We start from the raw sequence: 19892 nt of genomic DNA on the forward strand, positions 1-19892 counted from the left end.
GATCCTCGTGCGATGGAAATCCTTCCTCCAGGTTCCGGAGCACCCCACTATTGCTGGAAATTCCTAACAAGATATCCTTTAGCCGTCCTGACTTGTCATACTCCCACACAGTGAAGCAGCACACGGGGGTAATGCACTCCCCTCGCCGCCATCTTCCCGTCCTTTGCCAAATTAAAGTCTTTAGATTTTAACTTTTTATTGAAACCTTGCAAGTATTGTTTTCTCAATGGTAAGGGCACTAAAATTATCTCATTTTTATGTTATTGTCTTCATTTTATAAATGTCATTTTTAGACTTAGAAATTAATCTATGGAATGAAATATTTATATATGTTCAAATTAAATATTGCTAGGATGACCACTATTTCCTATAAAATATATTTTTTCTTAATATGAAGTTTCTAGGAATAAATTACCATAGGAAATTTATTTTTGCTCGTATAGATAATTTTTTCTAGAAAATTATGCCATTTTTTTTAAATATACAAGTGTTGTAGAAATGAGACCTGGAACACAGCAAAACTTTCTCTTGTTTATAGTGGAATAAATAAAATACTTATCTAAAATTAAAAAAAAAAATGAAAATGCAACCACTATAATTTTCTGCTTATTAGATAGAGAAATACTAGGATTTAGGTATTTGTTTAAATTTGTTTTATCACTTTTCTTCCTTTCTATACTGACTCATTGGGAATTGAGGAAATGTTTTGATGTGCTAAATGTTTATATTAGGAACTTTTACTATGGAATAATCTCAGAAATGAAAGAGACTCTTTTCCTTAGCTTTGTGGTTGAGGATTTTGTGTGGGTGTGTGAGGTGCAGCTGTGCTGTGGTTTTCTTGGCAGTCAACAGGGCAGATCTCAATGCAGTTAATCTTGAATAGGCAAAAACCTTCAGAGTGAAAAGGCTACTTTGAATGTTTTAAATTCAGTGGAAATCACTAAGGCTTGGACCTTTGGCTGATGTCTTCATTTATTTGGCTAAATGAATATAGCAGCCTTAGACCCATAGCCAGACATTATGGCAGGAATACATGAAGAAGAGAACATTAAAAAACAGTCAAAGCTTTATCTCATAATAAAATTATCACTTACCACACAGTTTTTAAATGAGATTTTGTTAGCTAATTTTGATTTACTAAAATTTTTTCTCAAAAGAACACTTAAAGAAAAAGGCAGATTGCAAAAACCTAGCTTTGCGTGCAAATGCAAATTTAAATTTTCAGCAGTTTTTTCAGAAAGCTCTTTTCTCAGTTCTATTTATACACGGATGGATTTCCAGATCGACTTTTATTGCTCACTTGTTTTCTTCACTCTTCTTCATCCTCTTGTGTGGTCTATAAGCAATTTGCTTTCCCAAATCCTCAAACTCAGACACTGTGGAACTCTGCTTTTATCAAGTATATTTGCATTCTTTATTCTGGATAAGCTTTATACTCTACAAGCAAGCAGAAATCTCGGACCAGTAGTTAACTGCTTGTTTACATCTTCACTGACATTTAATGGTATTGCTTTCAGAGTGGTGTAGAGTTAGGTTCCATGGTCATTTTGCCTGAGTTCAAATCGAATCCTGCTGTTTAATGTCTTGGTCTCCTCAGTTTCTCTTCTCTAAAATGAAGATAATCATGTTAGCACCTGTTTAAAAAAAAAGGTTTAAAGGAAAGAGTGTGTATAAGATGGACTTAATGCAAAATAAATGTCCAAAGAAGATGTGATAGGTTTCTTTTTAATCTTGGTTTTTGTCTAGTCTTCTAGAATCTACTAATAGGTATTTTTACCCTTTTGAGTGAGCTCATTCTAAGATCATCTGGTTTCTGCTGATTTCCCATTTATATCTCTTTCCCCAAACTCACTTTTCCTCTAAGCTCTGCACTTGTAATATGTTCACTATTATATTATCTACATTTAAATATCTAATATATACTTAAAGCATAACATGGCTAAAACCAGACCTTTTGATAGCCATCACCTGTTTCTACTCAGTTTTCCAATTGGTATCTCATGGGTTTTTCCCACCTCAGTTAATGGGACCCTCTGTGTTAGTCATCTTTCTATTACTTTAACAAATACCTGAAGATAAATCAGCATGTAAGACAAAAAGTATGTCTCATAGATAATGGGGGTTTAGTTCATGATCAAGTGGACACATTGCTTTTAGGTCTCTGATGGGGCAACACTTATGGTAGGAGTTCATGGTGGAGCAAAAGCATTCACCTCATGACCATAAGGTGAAAAAGAGGAAGAGACCACGATTCCACAGTGACTTAAATATTTCCATTCATTCCCATCTCCTCTGACAACTCCACCACCTCGTAATAGCACCATGGGGTAGGGGGACCAAGATTTTAATACATAGACCTTTGTGGAACATTTTAGATCTAAACTATAGCATACCTGCTGCACTTTTGGCTTTCCTCTAGCCACCAATCTCTGTCCATTGGATCAAACATCATATTTGCATTATACCCATAAGATATCATGAATCTGACCACTTGTCACCAACTTCTCTTTTGCCATCATGATTTAAGGCATTGACCTCTTTTGCCTGGACAATGTGTAAGAAATGGTCTCCTTAGTTCACCCTGTTTCCCATACAGTCCATTCTTTGTATCGAACAGTGCTATTTAAAAACCAGATTATTTTAATCCCCTTTTTCTTACTGAAGTTAGAAATATATCCAGAGTTCTTGATAGTCTTTCACAACCTGGTCTCTCTTTGACTTCTGTCTCTCAAACACAGCTGGTTTACTCATATCCAAAGGCTTTCACACTGGCTTTCCCCACTGATTGGGATATTTTTCTCTCAGATCTTCAGAATGTGTCTTCCTGTAACTTTTAGGTCCCAGTTCAGATGTCAACTCCCTGGAGAGGCTTACTCCAACATACTTCCTTTCCTTCTTAGTAACTCATCACTATCCGAAATTTTCTTCTATCTTCTTCCTTCTTGAAAAGTTGCTCCATCTAAACCCCAGAGAAACTTAAGTTGTCTTATTCACTGCCATATGCCCACAGCTTAGATGGAAACCCAGTACTCAGAAGGTTATCACCCTATTGTGTAAATGAATGACTAGGTGAAGAATGAACAAGCATATATCTGGTATGTTTTCAACAACTAGGAAAATGACAGATTATTTCATCCTGTAAAAATTTGGATAGGTGCTTACAGTTGGTTAAGCTAATATTTGTCCTGATTTCTTTTGTGTCTTTTTTCTGTTTTAGATTCGAAGCCTTTAAAGATAAGAGGTTTGCATCTCATTGTTTTTAGCTTCTCCTCATAAAGTGCTAGATATCATTTTAATGTTTACTATTGATTAATTTAAATTGAAAATTTAATCTAACATCTTTATTTCCTCTAAAATTATATCATTTGTATATATTTTAATTCTGATGGCGGTTTGTTTGAAACATCTTCCTTGTTTGTCACTTGCAGTTCATAATTGGACCCTTGAGGACACTCTTCAGTGGTTGATAGAATTTGTTGAACTCCCTCAATATGAGAAGAATTTTAGAGACAATAATGTCAAAGGAACTACACTTCCCAGGTGAGTCTTAATTATCTAATTGTGTTTTTCATGGAGAATTATATACTAGATGTCATTTTGCATTACTGAATCTACAAATTGCATTTGTGGCTGAGGGCACAGAGGAAATATTATAATGTATCCATTCTTTAATCTTTTCTAAGATATGCATTTACAAATTATATTTAATTTTTCTTATCTAGATAATGAAGCTCTTAAAAAGTTTATTCCTAAGGAAAGTAATTTTAAGAGAAAATGGATCAACTATATCATTTTAGATAGCACCAAAGGGTCAACCTTTGAGCAGCTACTTGGTAAAGCAAGAAAAAATTTAGTCATTAGATAACAACTCATTTTCATGAAGATACCTATTTGAATGGATTAATGTACAGATTTTTCTTAATTGGTATTCTTTTAATGACAATAACCAGTTAATCATGGTGGTCATAGTCATATCTTAATTTAAAAATGATTTTAGGAAACAAGAAATAGTAACAACCATTTTTAATGTATGTTATGTAGAAGTACTTTATGTTATCTCATTTAAGCCTCATGATTAAAATAAGGTATTATCATCCCCATTTTAGAGACCAAAAAAACCCCAACAAGTGAGAAACAAGTTAAATATTTTACCTAAAGTAATATTTAAATCCAGATAGCTCTGATACTAAAGTCCAGGATATCTATTTATCTCTTAGATATCTGGAACCCGTTGTTAGTTTTCTCAATTGTATATTCTCAATCTCCATTAGCTAACTAATAATCTTTTAAGGTATAAATGTTAAAATTTGCAGTGAGTTTATCAGAATATTACTCTTAGAAGTTTCTTTTTATGTTTTATTTCTTTCTGAATTGTTTTCTTTATTAAAAAAGATTCTAATCAATTATCATAATATAATTATTATATGTAGTGAAATATACCAAGGCCTACATGCCCAATTTAAATCAGCAGCTTTGATTCTTTGAGATTAGTATTTTGGATCAAGTTGAAAGGTGTCAGATTTTCTTAAATATATTCTAAACATAAACATCAATGTTTCTGACTTTATTATACATATGACTAGAATGATGGTGAAATTGTGGGGATAAAAGTCAATTCAACAAATATTGAGTATCTTTGATGTTCATGGTGCAACTAGATGATAGAAAGAAGACAAAAAGTACATAAAATGTAATTTTTGCTTGAATCAAGTTTCTAAGTGAAAAGCAGCTGAAACATTAAAATAACATTAGGGTGTTTTCACTTACATATTTTTACCCTGGTTATGAGGAATTCATAGTATTTTTCTTATGTTGTCTTTTGGAAATTTATTTATTTAACAGTAACATGAAATAAAATAGGCTGATGCAGAGTTTATTAATATAATAACTACTTTATTATTTGGCTAAGTAAAGTTTATCAGAGGTGAGTCAAATTCTGGTGAATTTGTGGAGACAATATCACAAGTGTGTCAAGATCAATGTTTTAAAATAGTAATCATGTTACTTTGAAAAGAATAAATATAGAAGTTTAGATTTCAAGTCAGCCCTTTGAAACATTTTTGTGGGAAAGAAAAGGGAAAGCAGTGATATTCCTGCTCAAGCCTCTTTTATATGGTAGTAACATCTGCATGAACTTAAAGGTGCAATACGAACTCATCTCAATTACTACCTAAGTTCTAGAACTTTGTGTAGGGCATCTGTAGACATAAGAGCTAGTAATAAGAATGTGTAAGAAAATGTTTTACACATTCCAGATAGTTGTCCTGCAATAATGCATTACAGGTTGAGCCTGACTAATCCAAAAACTGAAATCTAAAATGCTCTGTAATCTTTTGAGCACTGCCATGGGAACAGAAATGGGCAGTACCACTTCTGACCTCATGTGACAGGTTACAGTTAAAATAAAGGTGCACTAATACACACACACACACACACACACACACACACACACAAATTACCTTTGGTTTTTGTGTATTGGGTATGTTTGAAACAAATGGATTTTGTGTTTAGATTTGGGTCTTTTCCCAAAGATACTTCATTATGTGTATGCAAACATACTAGAATCTGGGAAAATCCAAAATTCAAAACACTTTAGGTCTTAAGCATTTTAGATTCTTTCTGGACATTAAAATCTGCTATAGGTAGTTCAAATTTCATAAGTAGTTTTATGTTAGCCATAATGGTTATCTTAGGCCTTTCACTGTTTTTTTCTGTAGTGAAATTCTTATTGAAACCGGAGTTTCTCTACTTCTGCTGAAGGGTGGGGTCTGCATAAGCCTGAGGGCCTCTGCAGTGGAGAAACACTGTTGTAGTGTTAGCAAATAACCAAGGGAGAGGATGTCTGCCCTCCTTAGCCCCAAGGGTCATAAGGGGCATAATTGGAGAGTGTTGTGTTGCAGCTCTTAATGGTGGGTTATGCCTTCCAGTGTTGTGGCAGCCCCCAGCCACTCACAGCCAGTTTACTTTGGGTTTCTTATTTGGTGAATTCAAACAATGAAATTCATCATCTGGGAAAGAGTGATTGTTAGGATTTATTCACATGGGAAGAAAAGAAACATAGGTCTTACAGTGCTATGGGGGCCCTTCAGGGGTTGCCACTTGAGTGTGCTAGGGCAAGGGTTAATGTAGCACTTGGGTCAGAGCTGTTTATCTGAATTTATGCTAATCAGGGTTTGGAAAAGTACCAACTCTCTTGTGCAATCCCCATTTGTTTCTGCCCCACTTCTCTTTCCCGCCACTTATTGGAAAGCGGGAGGTTGGGATGTTGGCGGATGCTCTGCTGTTGGGGCCTTGGTGCTGTGTGTAGCAGGCGGCCAGGTGGCCCCAGTGTAGTGGCAGGTGGGCAAATCTGGCACCAGGGCTAGCATGTTGGCCTCTGTGCAACCAAGGTTGTGCTTACCACCTATGTTCTAGCCCACCAGGCTGCTGCTCCAGGACAAGGGCTTGGCTTCATATTGCTAGAGTTTATAGCAGGGCTTTCTTCACCTGGCACAGCCTCCTCATTCCTTTTCAACATCTGTGGTTTTCTCTGACTTCTTCCCCCACTTAGGTTGAATCACTTCCACCTGTGAGCTCATATCGAATGTTTCATAAATTCTGTGATATAGTTACTTTCTACTCTGTCTCATTAGCTTTCTTAAATTTAGTTTGTTAATTCATTATTCATTCAGCTGTTATACAAACATTTATCAAACTTCTGATTTTGACATATGCCATTCAGGCTTTGGGGACAAAGAGGTGAGACATAGTTTTTGTCTCAAGGAGTTCAGTTGATGTGGTAGTAAAAGTATAGGGGAAGCATACAGGAAAGGTATCTGTGGAAAAGATGAAGGAAGGCATTTTGAAAAGGGAAAGTAAGAATACTTTACACTGTAACATTTTATACAAGCATCATAGGAAGGAGTTCCTGTAATTTTCTACACTCAGAGGTTCTGATTCTTCCTAAATAAAATGTAGCAGTTCAGAGACATCTTTGGGCTCATACATATTTGGGTTTGAGTCTCTGCCTTACCTACTAATTATGTAACCTTGGGCAAGTTACATAACCTCCTAAAAATATCTTCATCCATAAAATGGAGATATTATATACATTATAGAGTTTTCTTGAGTATTAAGCCATATTAAGTATTGGCTTATTTTTATCATTACTGTTAATTACATTAATATTATTATTGGACATAGTGTTATAAGCTCTTTATTGGCATCATATTTGGTTGTTAAGAAATCTTAGTTGAGTATTGGGCTGCTTGAATTTTCATTCCCAAAGTGATTTTACTTCCTTACTTCAGCCATGCCTTTAGGCTCCTACCTACATGCTTTCTTCATTGCTAATAATATGGTTCAGAACTGCTTTTTTTTTTTTTTTTTACATAAATCCCTCTACCCATCTATCCCAATCAAAAAGAACTTTTACTTTCCGGTTATGACTTTGGTGAACTTGGTTCAATTTTTAAACAGGTTAAACATTAGACTGTATAGATTTTATTTTAGATAATTTTAAACAAAGAAACCTGACCTAAATTGAGGACTGTTTTAAAGTCTACTAGTGATGTTAAGAAAGTTACTTTCAATGTTATTGTTCTTTGTGGAATGATTAGTAAAAAGCCAGAATTAATAAGTAAAATACTATCAACTTTACAGATTTCTAAATCATAGTTACGGTAGAAAGTAACTGTAGGAAACAACAATTTGTCAATATAGCAACTGAATTATTAATATACAGGAGTCTTTGAGTAGCTGAGTTTGTAATGAAATGGTTTTGAAATGTGATGAAGTATTAAGGTGCATGGATAAGCTTTTAATGGTAGTCATCACTAATGAGTAAAGTATTAAATATGCTGCTCAAATATTTAAATTCATGTACTAGAAAAGTTTCATTTTATATATATGTATTTTTTAAATGAACAGGATAGCAGTTCATGAACCTTCATTTATGATTTCCCAATTGAAAATCAGCGACCGAAGTCATAGACAAAAACTTCAGCTCAAGGCCCTGGATGTGGTTCTGTTTGGACCTCTGACACGTGGGTATTCTTTCTCACTCAGGATGATATAACAGCATAGTCTCATCATCACTGTTATTTAAGGAAGGAGAAAATAAGTAAAGTAGTAGACCACTAAGAATCATCTATTAACTGGGAAACAAATATAATGTTATCTTAAAAAATACTATAGTCTTAGAGGAGGAGATTTCCTGCCATCGAAACATAGAATGTCAGTTTTCAAAGGTGGCTACTAATGTAAAAAATATGATTGGGTGTTAATTTGGAATTTCTAGATTTGAAGTTTTTGATCATTGTATGGGTTTTAATATTGATGTTATTATAGTTGCATATTCACTGAAGAACCTTTTAAAATACTTTAATTTGGCTTCATAACTTATGGCATGAAGTAATAGATTCTAATGATTTCATTAATTATATAAAAAAAGATATTTTAAGATATAGATTGAAAACAAAGTGCCACTTCAACTTTATAAAACAAGAAGACTATCCTGGCTGAAGCATAAGGTGGTAATGTTATTTGCTTGTTTTGAAGAGAAACATTTAAGAAGGTTTTAAATCCTGTTTGTAAAGAAAATAAATCTAGTGTTTTTTCACTTTGAAAGGGGTCCTTTTTTTTTTTCCAGAAGAGAAGTTTACTATATTTATTTCATTAAATTTTAGATTTCAAAGAACTTTGGAAAAAAGTGTTTTGAAGAGTACACCTTTTAGAGGAATTATGTTTTATTTTTAGAAGGCAAAAATGAATAACAAAATTAACACAAGAAAAATCGCCTTTACAAATGATAAGTCAGGAAATTAATGTTTATCCTACTTGAATTTTTGGAGTTAGGAGTGTTTCTTGGTGATGGCCCTCCTAAGAAGGGTTACTATAGTGATTGAACAGGTTTCTTGACTTTCCTGGTGGTTCTTTTCTGGCTTAGGCTCAGAGACCAACTGGCAAAACAGCTGGAGCTCCTATTTGCAAGAGTTGGTAGAAATCACAAACACTAGGAAATAGAACACTGTTGAAATGCCATGTGTTCCACAGATGCAGTCCCCTTACCAATATTTCCCTTGTCCTGAGTTCTCAACTGAATCCCTTGGGGGATTGTGTTCTGTGAGAGTCTGATTTTTTTCAAATGAATGGTGAAAATAGAAATTAAAGTGTAGAATTGTGTCTATATGCAATTTGGTCAGGAATATTTATATTCCCTTTCTTAATCTGGAAGTAAGCCACTTTCTGAGTGAGGGAATACTGCATTATCCAGTTATCTGAAAAGAAATCAAACTGGTCTCAAAGAATGTTGTAAACAAATATTTTAATAAGAAAACCAGTTAGGAAGTTAATGATGCATTACCTTTTAAATGTGTTTGTTTTAGAATTATTATGTAAGTGAGTATCAGAGTCAGAACACTCATGCTAGATTCATAAAAATTTAGCAATGTCAGATGACCAGAAATACATTTGAAAGGAGTTCCCACTTAAATCCTTTCCGATTTGTAGTGGTTATTATAGAGTGTAAGACTTGACCACCTTTTTATTTTTATTCCTGGTGATTATATTTTGGCCAGAGTCAGAGAATAGGACTCTTAGTTGAAATTGAACCTGAACTGAACCTCTGAGGTAGAAGCAGAAATAGAAACAAATCCTTTTGAGTATGTAGCCCTCTGCAGTGCATCATAGATGAGGATGTATGCTCTTGAAATACGGAAATGAAGGATCTCTAGCCTAAAACTTGCTAATTATCACACTGTTGCAAACATATCAAACCCTGGGCTCATCAACATAGGGACTTGGAATTTCTGTGGAGCTCTTCATTTAACCAAACATGCCAAATGTCGTCCTGCTGGAGGCCTGGACATTTAGGCAGGTTTCTACTATAAACTATACATCTTTGGAACATTAAAATAATACATTATATTGTGTTAACTGTCATTGTGTATCTCCCTTGCAGAGGGTCCTTGAAAATCAGTGTGTATTAAGCAGTCAGGAATTAATTAAAAAATTACTTGACTAGTGGCTTTTGTATTCTGTGTCACTGAAGACAGTGGCTCTGGCAACTTCCTCTTTATTTTAGACATAGTGCTAGGGTTATGTCATGCCTGGCAGGTCAGGGTTGGAGAACCTGATTCTTCTCTCCAGTAAACCCTGTATCTTGGACAAATAACTACCTAAAATGCAATACTTGACATGACCCTTTGGCATAGGATTTCTCAGCCTTAGTACTATTCATATTTTGGGTTGGATAATTCTTTATTACTGGCAGAGGGGATATGGGGAGGAAGTTCTCTTGTGCATTGTAGGGTGTTCAGCAACACCCCTGTCTCCTACTCACTAGATGGCAAAGATGGCAATCACAATCCCCCAACCCAGTTTTGACAACCAGAAATTGTCAGACATCTTCTTGGGAGCAACATCACCCACTATTGGGGGCCATTGATGAACAGTTACATGGCTATATGCTTGTAGAAAATGCTTTTTGGTGAATCGATGATTGGGTTTCCAGTTTGTGACAGCTGCATAACTTGACTGAAGAAAAGGTGTTGGAATGATAATGGTGACACTTCTTATGAATCCCTTCATCCCACAGGGTCCCATTCTCACAGCACATGATTGGAGATACTGTTGGTCCCCATAACTTTGACGATTGCTTCCTCTACCACCAGCAGGGACATGATGTGTCCCTGTGCATTTGTCTCTGCTCTTCTGTAGGTCTAGTATATCAGATACTGTTAATAAGCACTTAGATTATTCAAAGAAAGAATTTATAAAGTGCTAGAATTTGCATATGGGAAGGAGATCTTCAATTTTGTTTTTTGGTTTTAGTTACATAGTACTTTTTTTTTTTTAAAGTACCTCTGTGTATTGAGGTTCTGTTATACTCAAAGATTAATCTTAATGATCTGTGGTTCTCTTCATAGGACCACCTCATAACTGGATGAAGGACTTCATCCTCATAGTTTCTATAGTGATTGGTGTTGGTGGATGCTGGTTTGCTTATACACAGAATAAGACCTCAAAAGAGCATGTTGCAAAAATGATGAAAGACTTAGAGAGTCTCCAGACTGCAGAGCAGAGTTTAATGGATTTACAGGAGAGGTGAGTTTAAAAAAAGTCACAACTCTTGTTATCTATGCAGAGAAGTACAGTTTGTAAAAATGTATGAGCATGAATGTAAACATGTTCAGGTTAGTACATGCATCAGGATTATATGCCTATTTTATTTCTTAGTATTAGAAAATATTGTCATAATTATAAAATTTATTATAAATGATACTTGGGAATAAATAGGTTGAAGATCAGTGGTAGTAAATCAAAGATAAATGGAACTATATAGTTAAATTTTATTTTTAACTTGACATATATAATTACAAATTTTTTAAAAGTCTCTTTGCAGAAGAGTATTTCCCTGCTGTCCCTGCCTTTGAGCTCAAGATAACTAAAATAGCTGAATAGTAGGTTGCCCAGTAGGTTTCTTATCCAAATTAAAGATTAATAGAAAATGCTGTGAATTTATTAAAATATGTATCAAATTGCATGACACAGTATTTTTTCCTTTCATAAAAGTGAAATTTTTGAAATGTTTGTGAGGAATTTTTATTTTTATTATTCTCTAAGGCTTGAAAAAGCACAGGAAGAGAACAGAAATGTTGCTGTAGAAAAGCAAAATCTAGAGCGCAAAATGATGGATGAAATCAATTATGCAAAGGAGGAAGCTTGTCGACTGAGAGAGCTAAGGGAGGGAGCTGAATGTGAATTGAGCAGACGCCAATATGCAGAGCAGGAATTGGAACAGGTACTTATATTTTTTTGTATAGTCCTCTACCTTTACTCCCATTGTATACTGTTCCTCAGTTAATGAAAGAATCATTTATTCATATTGTTACTATTGATCCATGTCCAAATAGTAAAGTAACAGAGTAGCCGCTGAAAGATAAAGTTACCATCATGTTCATTCTTTCATAAAATCTTATTTCATGTTGTGTTAATTGTCTTGAGTGTGTTTAAGGTGTTTGTTAACATCTGTAATATGTCTGGGTTGTCACTTGGTAAAATCTATCCAATTTTGAACTTCTCTATTAGGCATCCCTTTGAGTTGTGTTAAATGGTTTTAAAACATATCTGCTAAAAGTTTCAAAGTCACCTGTAAGACATCCTTCCTGATGTTAGTTTCCCCATTGAGTTACTCAGATTAGAATGCAGTCGTTCAAGCATTTCACAGGGTCCTTTGGACAAGGTTGGATTCTGGGGGAATTTAATTATGTGCGTATGTGTTGGTTTCCTGTTCCTGCTGTAAAAAATTACTATAAACTCACCAGCATAAACAAACATAGATTCATTAGTTCTGGAGGTCAGAGTTTAAAATGGGTCCACAGTGTTGGGATCCTACTGCATGTCACCAGCAAGGGTCTGTTTTCCTGTGTTTTCCATTTCTAGAGCCTGCCTGCAGCAGGAGGCTTGTGGCCCTTCATCTTTGAAGCATGTCACTCTGGTTCTGTTAACTCATCTCCTTGTACATTGAGCCTTTCTCTACTGAAAAAAACCGTGAACAGAATGAGGATTGGGAGACTTTTTCCAGATTTAAAATGGGTCAGTTGTAAAACAGGTACAGGAACCTCAATCTTCTGCCTCCCACTTGGTTATATGCACTCTAGCCTTCCCTTGATCATTAAAGGAGAAATGAGAATTATGTGATAAGTGAGTTTTAATTTTAGTTTATGGGAAAATATGTGCTATGCATTACAATTTCCTTCCAGATTGTTGTTTCAGGAGAATTTGTCTGACTGGTCTCAGGCTCAGTCATTTCTTACTGTTAACTACACTTCCCCTCACATCCCAGACATCTATTCTTTTGTATCTCTTCCCTGTAGGGAGTTTGTTCTTTTCAATTGCCTCTTAGACATATTTTGTAGCCATGCCTGATTTACCTGGCAAATCTAATTTGTATAGACTTCAGTAAAGAATCAGGGAGTTAACAAAAAAAGGCCTAGCCAAAATTATGTTGTGTCCAATAATTAGATATTATGACTTTATACTCTTGTAAGAACTCCTTGCCTATTCCCACTGAGATGTCTAGCTCTTGATTTGTTCCCAGGACTAAAAAGTTTGTTGACTTTTTTCTGACCTTTGCAGATAAGAAAGAACAAATCAGAAAGAACTTGTAGTAGTATTTCACAGGTGACTGCTTCATGGTGGGAGAGAAGACACAATATAAAAAAAGGGGGCCAAACATTATGAGCATTCTAATCTGAGGTTTTGGCATCAGACCTTAGTTGACCTCATGGTTACAACTGTGAATGTAATAATCCTAATTAGGTCCAAAAAAATCAGTGATAGTTTAAAGGGGGAAGTGGGTATTTTAGGAGAAATTCTGTCCAACATGATTATACATATAAAAAACAAATTCTCTGAGTGCTTATTGTTTGCCAGAGTGTATGCTACACACATTGCCAATGGTTTGCTCATAAGTTTTAATCCTTAAAATACATAAATATGTGTAGATGAAGTATGTAGGGAGGTAAATAACTTGGCTTAGGTTACACAGCTATACTTTGTGTTTTCCCACACTGCTCTCAAAAGCTTCATTGATAGAAATTAGTTTTTAACTGGGAAATTAATTTACATATAATGTCACATTATGTACAATTCCATATAATTAGAAGCATTACTGTATTTTTTGGGGTGGGGGTTAATTGACTTCTCAAAAGTAGAAGGCAGAAAAATCTGGTATATATTTTATATAGTGTTATTTTCCCCTAAAATAAAGACTTTTGGTTGACTAATAGTACTGTACCATTTATTTATTTATTTATTTATTTATTTATTTATTTATTTTTGCATTACAATTCTTAATACACCATTATACCATAATTTATCATATCAGTACTGTATCATATTTTATTTGATTTTTTTAAAAAATTCTTTTTTAAGTAGTTGTACACAATATTTTTATTTTGTTTATTTTTATGTGATACTGAGATTGAACCCAGGGTCTCGAATGTGCTAGACAAGCGCTCTACTGCTGAGCCACAACCCCAACACTATTTTATTTGATTTAAACAGTTTTCATATTAGTTATTTTGTTCTTAAAAAAAAAATTTGTTCTTAAAAAATATATATATTAGTTGTCAGTGGACCTTTATTTTATATATATAAAAATATATTTTTATACATACATAAATAAATCTTATGCATATATTTATAAATCTTGTTTAAATATATGTGATCTTATAAATATATATTTATAGATCATATACATTTATAAATCATATATATAAATCACTTTTCAGTTACATATAAATCACTTATATATAAATCATACATATATATATGAATCTTAAGAAGCTTATAGCCAGGATAAATAATCACACTCACATTCAGTCTTAAGAGGGAAGGAATTTGCCCAAGATTTCAGACGTAATAAATAATAAAATTGGGCCAAGAAGCCAGGTTCTCAGATATTGAGGCTGTTTCTTTTTGTGGCATATTGTTACTTGTGACTGTTTTATTTCTAACATACAAAAATCATGTGAATAATTATCCTGTTTTTAAACAGTAATTCCTCATGTGCAAAAGCTACTAATCACTCAGTTTCACTTTGTCCATTCCCATAACTAACAAAATAAGTCAAACTAAGGGTTAGGATTTAGGTCATTTGATAAATTTATGAATAATTGCAGAGAAAACAGTTGAATAGTTGCAATTATTGTCAGTTCATAATTTCTACAAGTTTGAGACATTATTTAATCATCAGTGTAAAACATTTTTCATCCTCAGTTCATCCTAAAAATACATAGGTTCTCTGTTAAATGAGTTTCTTTTTTTATTTTTATTTTGTTTATTTTTAAAGGGGAAATTTATGGAAATAACGTTAAATAAAACACGGGTATAAAGAATAACTTCAGAGGAATGTGTCAAGATACTCCATATATTTCCTTAGAAATGAAAATTGTATGGAAATTTTAGCTTTAAAATCTTGTGAGAAAAAGGGCTTGCTTATGTACTCTTTGGTGATAGTGCAGAGCATGTCACAGGACTTGAGCTCAAATTTTCTCTTCCTGAGAGATTAGCAGGGACACCAACCACACAGCTTACCCAACCATCTTATTAAACATATTGTCTCAGGCACATTGCACAGTGAATCATGCCAGGCAAATGCTAACTAGAATTTGCTTTCTGTGAATAAGTCTGTCTTATCCTCACTTTTAATATCTTTTTTTTAAATAATCTATTTAGTGTCACTGTGAAGTTTTCAAAAAAATTTAAAAAATATTTTTTACATAATTCTTTTTTCATCAGTGTCCGACAGCTGTTCTTTTTCTTTATCAGGACTTTGTGTATAGTCCTCCTCTTAGTTTATTCTGGCACACAATGAAGTTTATTTAAATAAACTGGGTTTGTTCAGATCAAACATTTATTCCTCTGCACTTTGGGAGTGGAATCACGGTTACCTTGGTTAGCTTCGGGGTAGATGATCTGTAGTTGTGAGGCACCAGAAGGAGGGCCTTCCTGGTTCACTTGTTGCTTCATCTGAAGGTCTTAAGTTCTGCGTATATAGTTCTATAAATGCTATCATGTCTTCACACATCATTAGTTTGCGCTCTCCCTAGTTTTAAAATAAATCATTGCAAGAATAGATTATCTCTTTCTTCTATGTCATTTTCTCAGCGAAGCTTTCCTTCATCTATTTTCCCTTAACCAGTATTACTACCTCGCACACTAAGCATTGTGTTTTCTTCTGTTTATTATTGCCTGGCTCCCTTAAAGGGAAAGTCGGAGAACTATCACAATATACTTCCCTGAAGGATACTCACAGTTTCTTAAGGAAAATCAATCTTACTCAGATTGTATTTTCTCAGAATTTACACATGATCAATACCTACTTTCAAGTATATTAGCCGCAGTGGGTGGAGTAGAAGTAGTAAAATGGACAGTAGTAGGAAATACACCTGTAGCAGTAAGAAATAAGTGGCCATAAAGAAGATGTTGTGAAAAACTAAAGAAAAAAGTATAACTTTAAAAAAAATTAGAAGCAGTAATAGGTACCCTTCTGATTTTGGAAATTTTGTCATATTCCTACTTTATAAATAAAAATTGTATTATAGGAAAAGTGTGATCAGTTTTAATTTGCTTATGCCCTGGGTTTTTTCTTTCAGTGATCCTGACTGACTACTATAAAATATAAAAACTAAATATTGCAGCATAAGTTAAGCCCTGTCTGGCTTTACAAATTTGCTTAGTGAATGTAAGATACACTTAAAACTTCAGCTTTAGTTTTAATATGAGAAATATATTGTATTTCTACTTGTTGAGTTAAAAAGATGTTTGTAAAGAGCCAAGTTGCTTTCTCGTTTAGTTTTTGTACTAAAAATATTCTAATCCTCCTTTCTCCATGCCTCCCTCCTTCATTCTTCCAGGTTCGCATGGCTCTGAAAAAGGCTGAAAAGGAATTTGAACTGAGAAGCAGCTGGTCTGTTCCAGATGCACTTCAAAAATGGCTTCAATTAACACATGAAGTAGAAGTACAGTACTACAATATTAAAAGACAAAACGCTGAAATGCAGTTAGCTATTGCTAAGGATGAGGTACCTTTATTTCATTATTAACAAAACATGTTTCTTAGGCTGAATTCCAGAAGGTTTAGTCAACTGAATATAAAGATCTGAATGAAAGTTTTATTGTTGGAGATTCTTTTCTTGAATTAGAATTTATTTTGTAAATTGACTCTTCCAGTTATAGGCTATAAAGTAAGATTGCTGTATTTAGAGAAGTGTGTAGCTTTCACAATGACCTTAGTATCCTTAAAAAATTATCACTATTATCATAATCATAAATGTTTTATACAGAGCTTTTCTCCTCTAGGTTGCTGCTTCATATCTGATTCAGGTTAGTAGATACTAGAAATGAATGTTTGCCACTTAATAAATTGTGTGGATAAGAATCAGTCTTAATGTGAATTCTAGCAAAAAAAAAATGCTCAGTTTACTTACTAACACCTCCATTGCAATAGGATATAGTTAATGTTTTCTGTTAGTTTTAATAAAAAATTCAGGTCTTTCTCAGCCATAGAAATAAGAAAAAAATTCTCCAGAACACACAGTTTTGAATTATATTGATTGGCTTAGGAAAGCATGCTTTTTCTTGTTTTCTTTTCTTTCTTTCTTTTTTTTTTTTTTGAAAACAACTGTATCTTGGCTAATATTCTCCACTAGTGTTATAATTATTAATATATTCTAAACCAACATAAAATTTATTAGTATATGTGTATTCTTTTTTCCCCAAAACATAGTCTTATTTTTCTCCTCTTGGATTTCTAGGCAGAAAAAATAAAAAAGAAGAGAAGCACTGTCTTTGGGACTCTGCATGTTGCACATAGCTCCTCTCTAGATGAGGTAGATCACAAAATTCTGGAAGCAAAGTAAGAATTTTTTTTAAACCTATCTGCTTATTTGCTATTATTTTGAAATGCATACATTTAAATTTATCATTGAGCCATACACAATTACAAAATTTACACTGAGATTAGTTAATTTCTTCTTGAAATTGCTATGGTCTGTTTGTGTTACTGCCTTTACAGTGTCCTATTAAAAATTCTTTGCAGCAAGTAATTCTTATATTGATGTTTCAGGAAAGCTCTTTCTGAGTTGACAACTTGTTTACGAGAACGACTCTTTCGCTGGCAACAGATTGAGAAGATCTGTGGCTTTCAGATAGCCCATAACTCTGGACTCCCCAGTCTGACATCCTCCCTATATTCTGATCACAGCTGGGTAGTAATGCCCAGAGTCTCCATTCCACCCTATCCAATTGCTGGAGGAGTTGATGACTTAGATGAGGATACACCTCCAATTGTGTCGCAATTTCCTGGTAAGTAATTAGTTCAACAAAAAGAGTTGGTACATTTTTTTAAAGTAACTTTGTCTACCGTGTCCTTTTAGGAATCATATAATTTGAAACTTCTGACAAAAATTCAGTTCATCCTTCATTTTCTTTTTTTTTGTTGTTACTGATTTAAGTGTTTACTGTTTGAGAATACTATATGACGTACACATATATTCTTTCTGTATGTATATTACATTTTATATACATGTACTATTAAAAATATGGATGCTTGATTGATTTGCATAATGGATCAACATATTTATTTGAACAACAGTTTTATATAACTCATTATATTAAATGTTGACTGGGACTTTGCTTTTATTTGTGGTACTGGGGATTTGAAGCCAGGGGTGCTTTACTACTGAGCTACATCCCCAGCTCTTTTTAGTTTTTATTTTGAGATAGGGTCTTGCTGAGTGTTTGAGGTTGGCCTGGAATTTTCGATCCTCGTGCCTCAGCTTCCTGAGATGTTGGAATTACAGGTAGAACAGTGTTCCCAGCTAGGACTTTGTTTTTAAAATATTGCTTATAATTAAATTGAAATGAGGGGGTCATACTAAAAACATAATTGACATAAGGACAGTATAGTATAAATGCTAAATCGATGTCTGAATGAAGTGCTTAATTTTGAGGGGAAACCTTTTTTTTCAAATGACATCTTAATCTAAAATAGAAATATAAATTTTGGGGCTGGGGTTGTAGCTCAGTGGTAGAGTGCTTGCCTCCCATGCATGAGCCACTGGGTTTGATCCTCAGCACCACATAAAAACAAATAAATAAAAATAAAGATATTGTGTCCAACTACAACTAAAAATAAATAAATAAAGAAAGAAATATAAATTTGGGGAAGATCTTGGAAACCTGAGCTTCAATCCTGGCTCTGTAACTAACCAACTATAGATTTTGAGTCAGTCTTTGATTTGTTTTCAGTGGAGTTACCATTTTCAATATTTGTGGTTTTTAGCATTATATTTTGCTTTCAAAGTTCTGTAGAGCTCCTTCCAAAGATAGCTTTTTTTTTTTTTTTTGCATGTGAAGTTTTCATTATATTGCTTAGATGGCTGTGCTTTGAAATGGCTTCATTGTAAGAATACATTTCAGTAGGAAAGGTGAAATTTAATTTCACTTTGACTTTTTTACATTATGTTCTGAATGTATAGTTGTGTCTTCACTTCAAAATCCCCATTTTCTTGTTTTTTTGCCTGCCTGATTCATTTTTCCAATATTTGTGACTTTTTAGAAACAGTGTAGACAGAGCAAGGTTCTGAAGAATAGAGGACAGAATCTGTTGATTGGTTGAAGACTTTTATATGGAAAATTTTAGTTTTTGAAACCAATCAAATTATGATATGAGTATTTTTTAGTTTGAATTTTTCTGACTGTGATAACTTTCCTGAAGTTGGGATTTAGAAGCGGTTCTAATTTTATAAAATTTGCACATTAATTCTCAATAACTATGTGCTTTGTCATTGCTCTGGTTTTATGGCTCACCTATAAAGCTAGAACACTGAGGCAGTTAACACTTAAAGCAAGTAGGAGGAGTGGGCAGATGGTAAGCTCAGTGAACAATAGAAATGTGTGAGCTCATTCATTTCATTTGCTCCATACTGCAAGTTAGTGGTGGTTACAAAGATGTATCTAGATCCAAGATAGCTCTACAGTTTGAATTATGTTTGTTTATTTGAATTATATGCCCTTAAGCTTATCAAATAGAGCAACAACTCATAAGTACATTTATTTGTGTACTGTTAACTGTTTAAAGTTGCAAATTTTCCTGAAAATATGTAATTACTCAGTATCAGAATTGTGCTTGGAGGTACATTCCCTAAATTAATGAGTTATTTTCTTTTTTCCTTTTCTAAAAAACACTCTTGGGCTGAGATCGTGGCTCAGCAGTAGAGCTCTTGCCTAGCACAAAAATAAAGGCATTGTGTTGTGTCCATCTACCAAAAAAAAAAAAAAAGGATATTCTCTCTCATCTCTCTCTTTCTTTTTTTTTTTTTTTTTTTTTTTTTCTTTTTTTT

General features: G+C 33.7%; 1 protein-coding gene across 8 annotated transcripts in view; it reads left to right on the plus strand.

Moving 5' to 3' along the window:
* Stim2 (stromal interaction molecule 2) overlaps positions 1–19892 on the plus strand; it is a 161857-nt gene that overhangs the window by 129848 nt on the left and 12117 nt on the right. For 6 of the 8 annotated variants that reach the window (XM_048784300.1, XM_048784307.1, XM_048784302.1 and 3 more), the window contains 8 exons: positions 3429–3540; positions 7909–8024; positions 10908–11085; positions 11605–11782; positions 16404–16571; positions 16849–16872; positions 17304–17404; positions 17615–17853. In XM_048784300.1, the coding sequence (XP_048640257.1) occupies positions 3429–3540; positions 7909–8024; positions 10908–11085; positions 11605–11782; positions 16404–16571; positions 16849–16872; positions 17304–17404; positions 17615–17853 (1116 nt within the window). The remainder of the gene's footprint in view (positions 1–3428; positions 3541–7908; positions 8025–10907; positions 11086–11604; positions 11783–16403; positions 16572–16848; positions 16873–17303; positions 17405–17614; positions 17854–19892) is intronic. The other 2 variants (XM_048784301.1, XM_048784303.1) reach the window with 1 other exon arrangement.

The sequence above is a fragment of the Marmota marmota genome, unplaced genomic scaffold, assembly GCF_001458135.2.
Source record: "Marmota marmota marmota unplaced genomic scaffold, marMar, whole genome shotgun sequence".
In the NCBI taxonomy this organism is placed as follows: domain Eukaryota; kingdom Metazoa; phylum Chordata; class Mammalia; order Rodentia; family Sciuridae; genus Marmota; species Marmota marmota.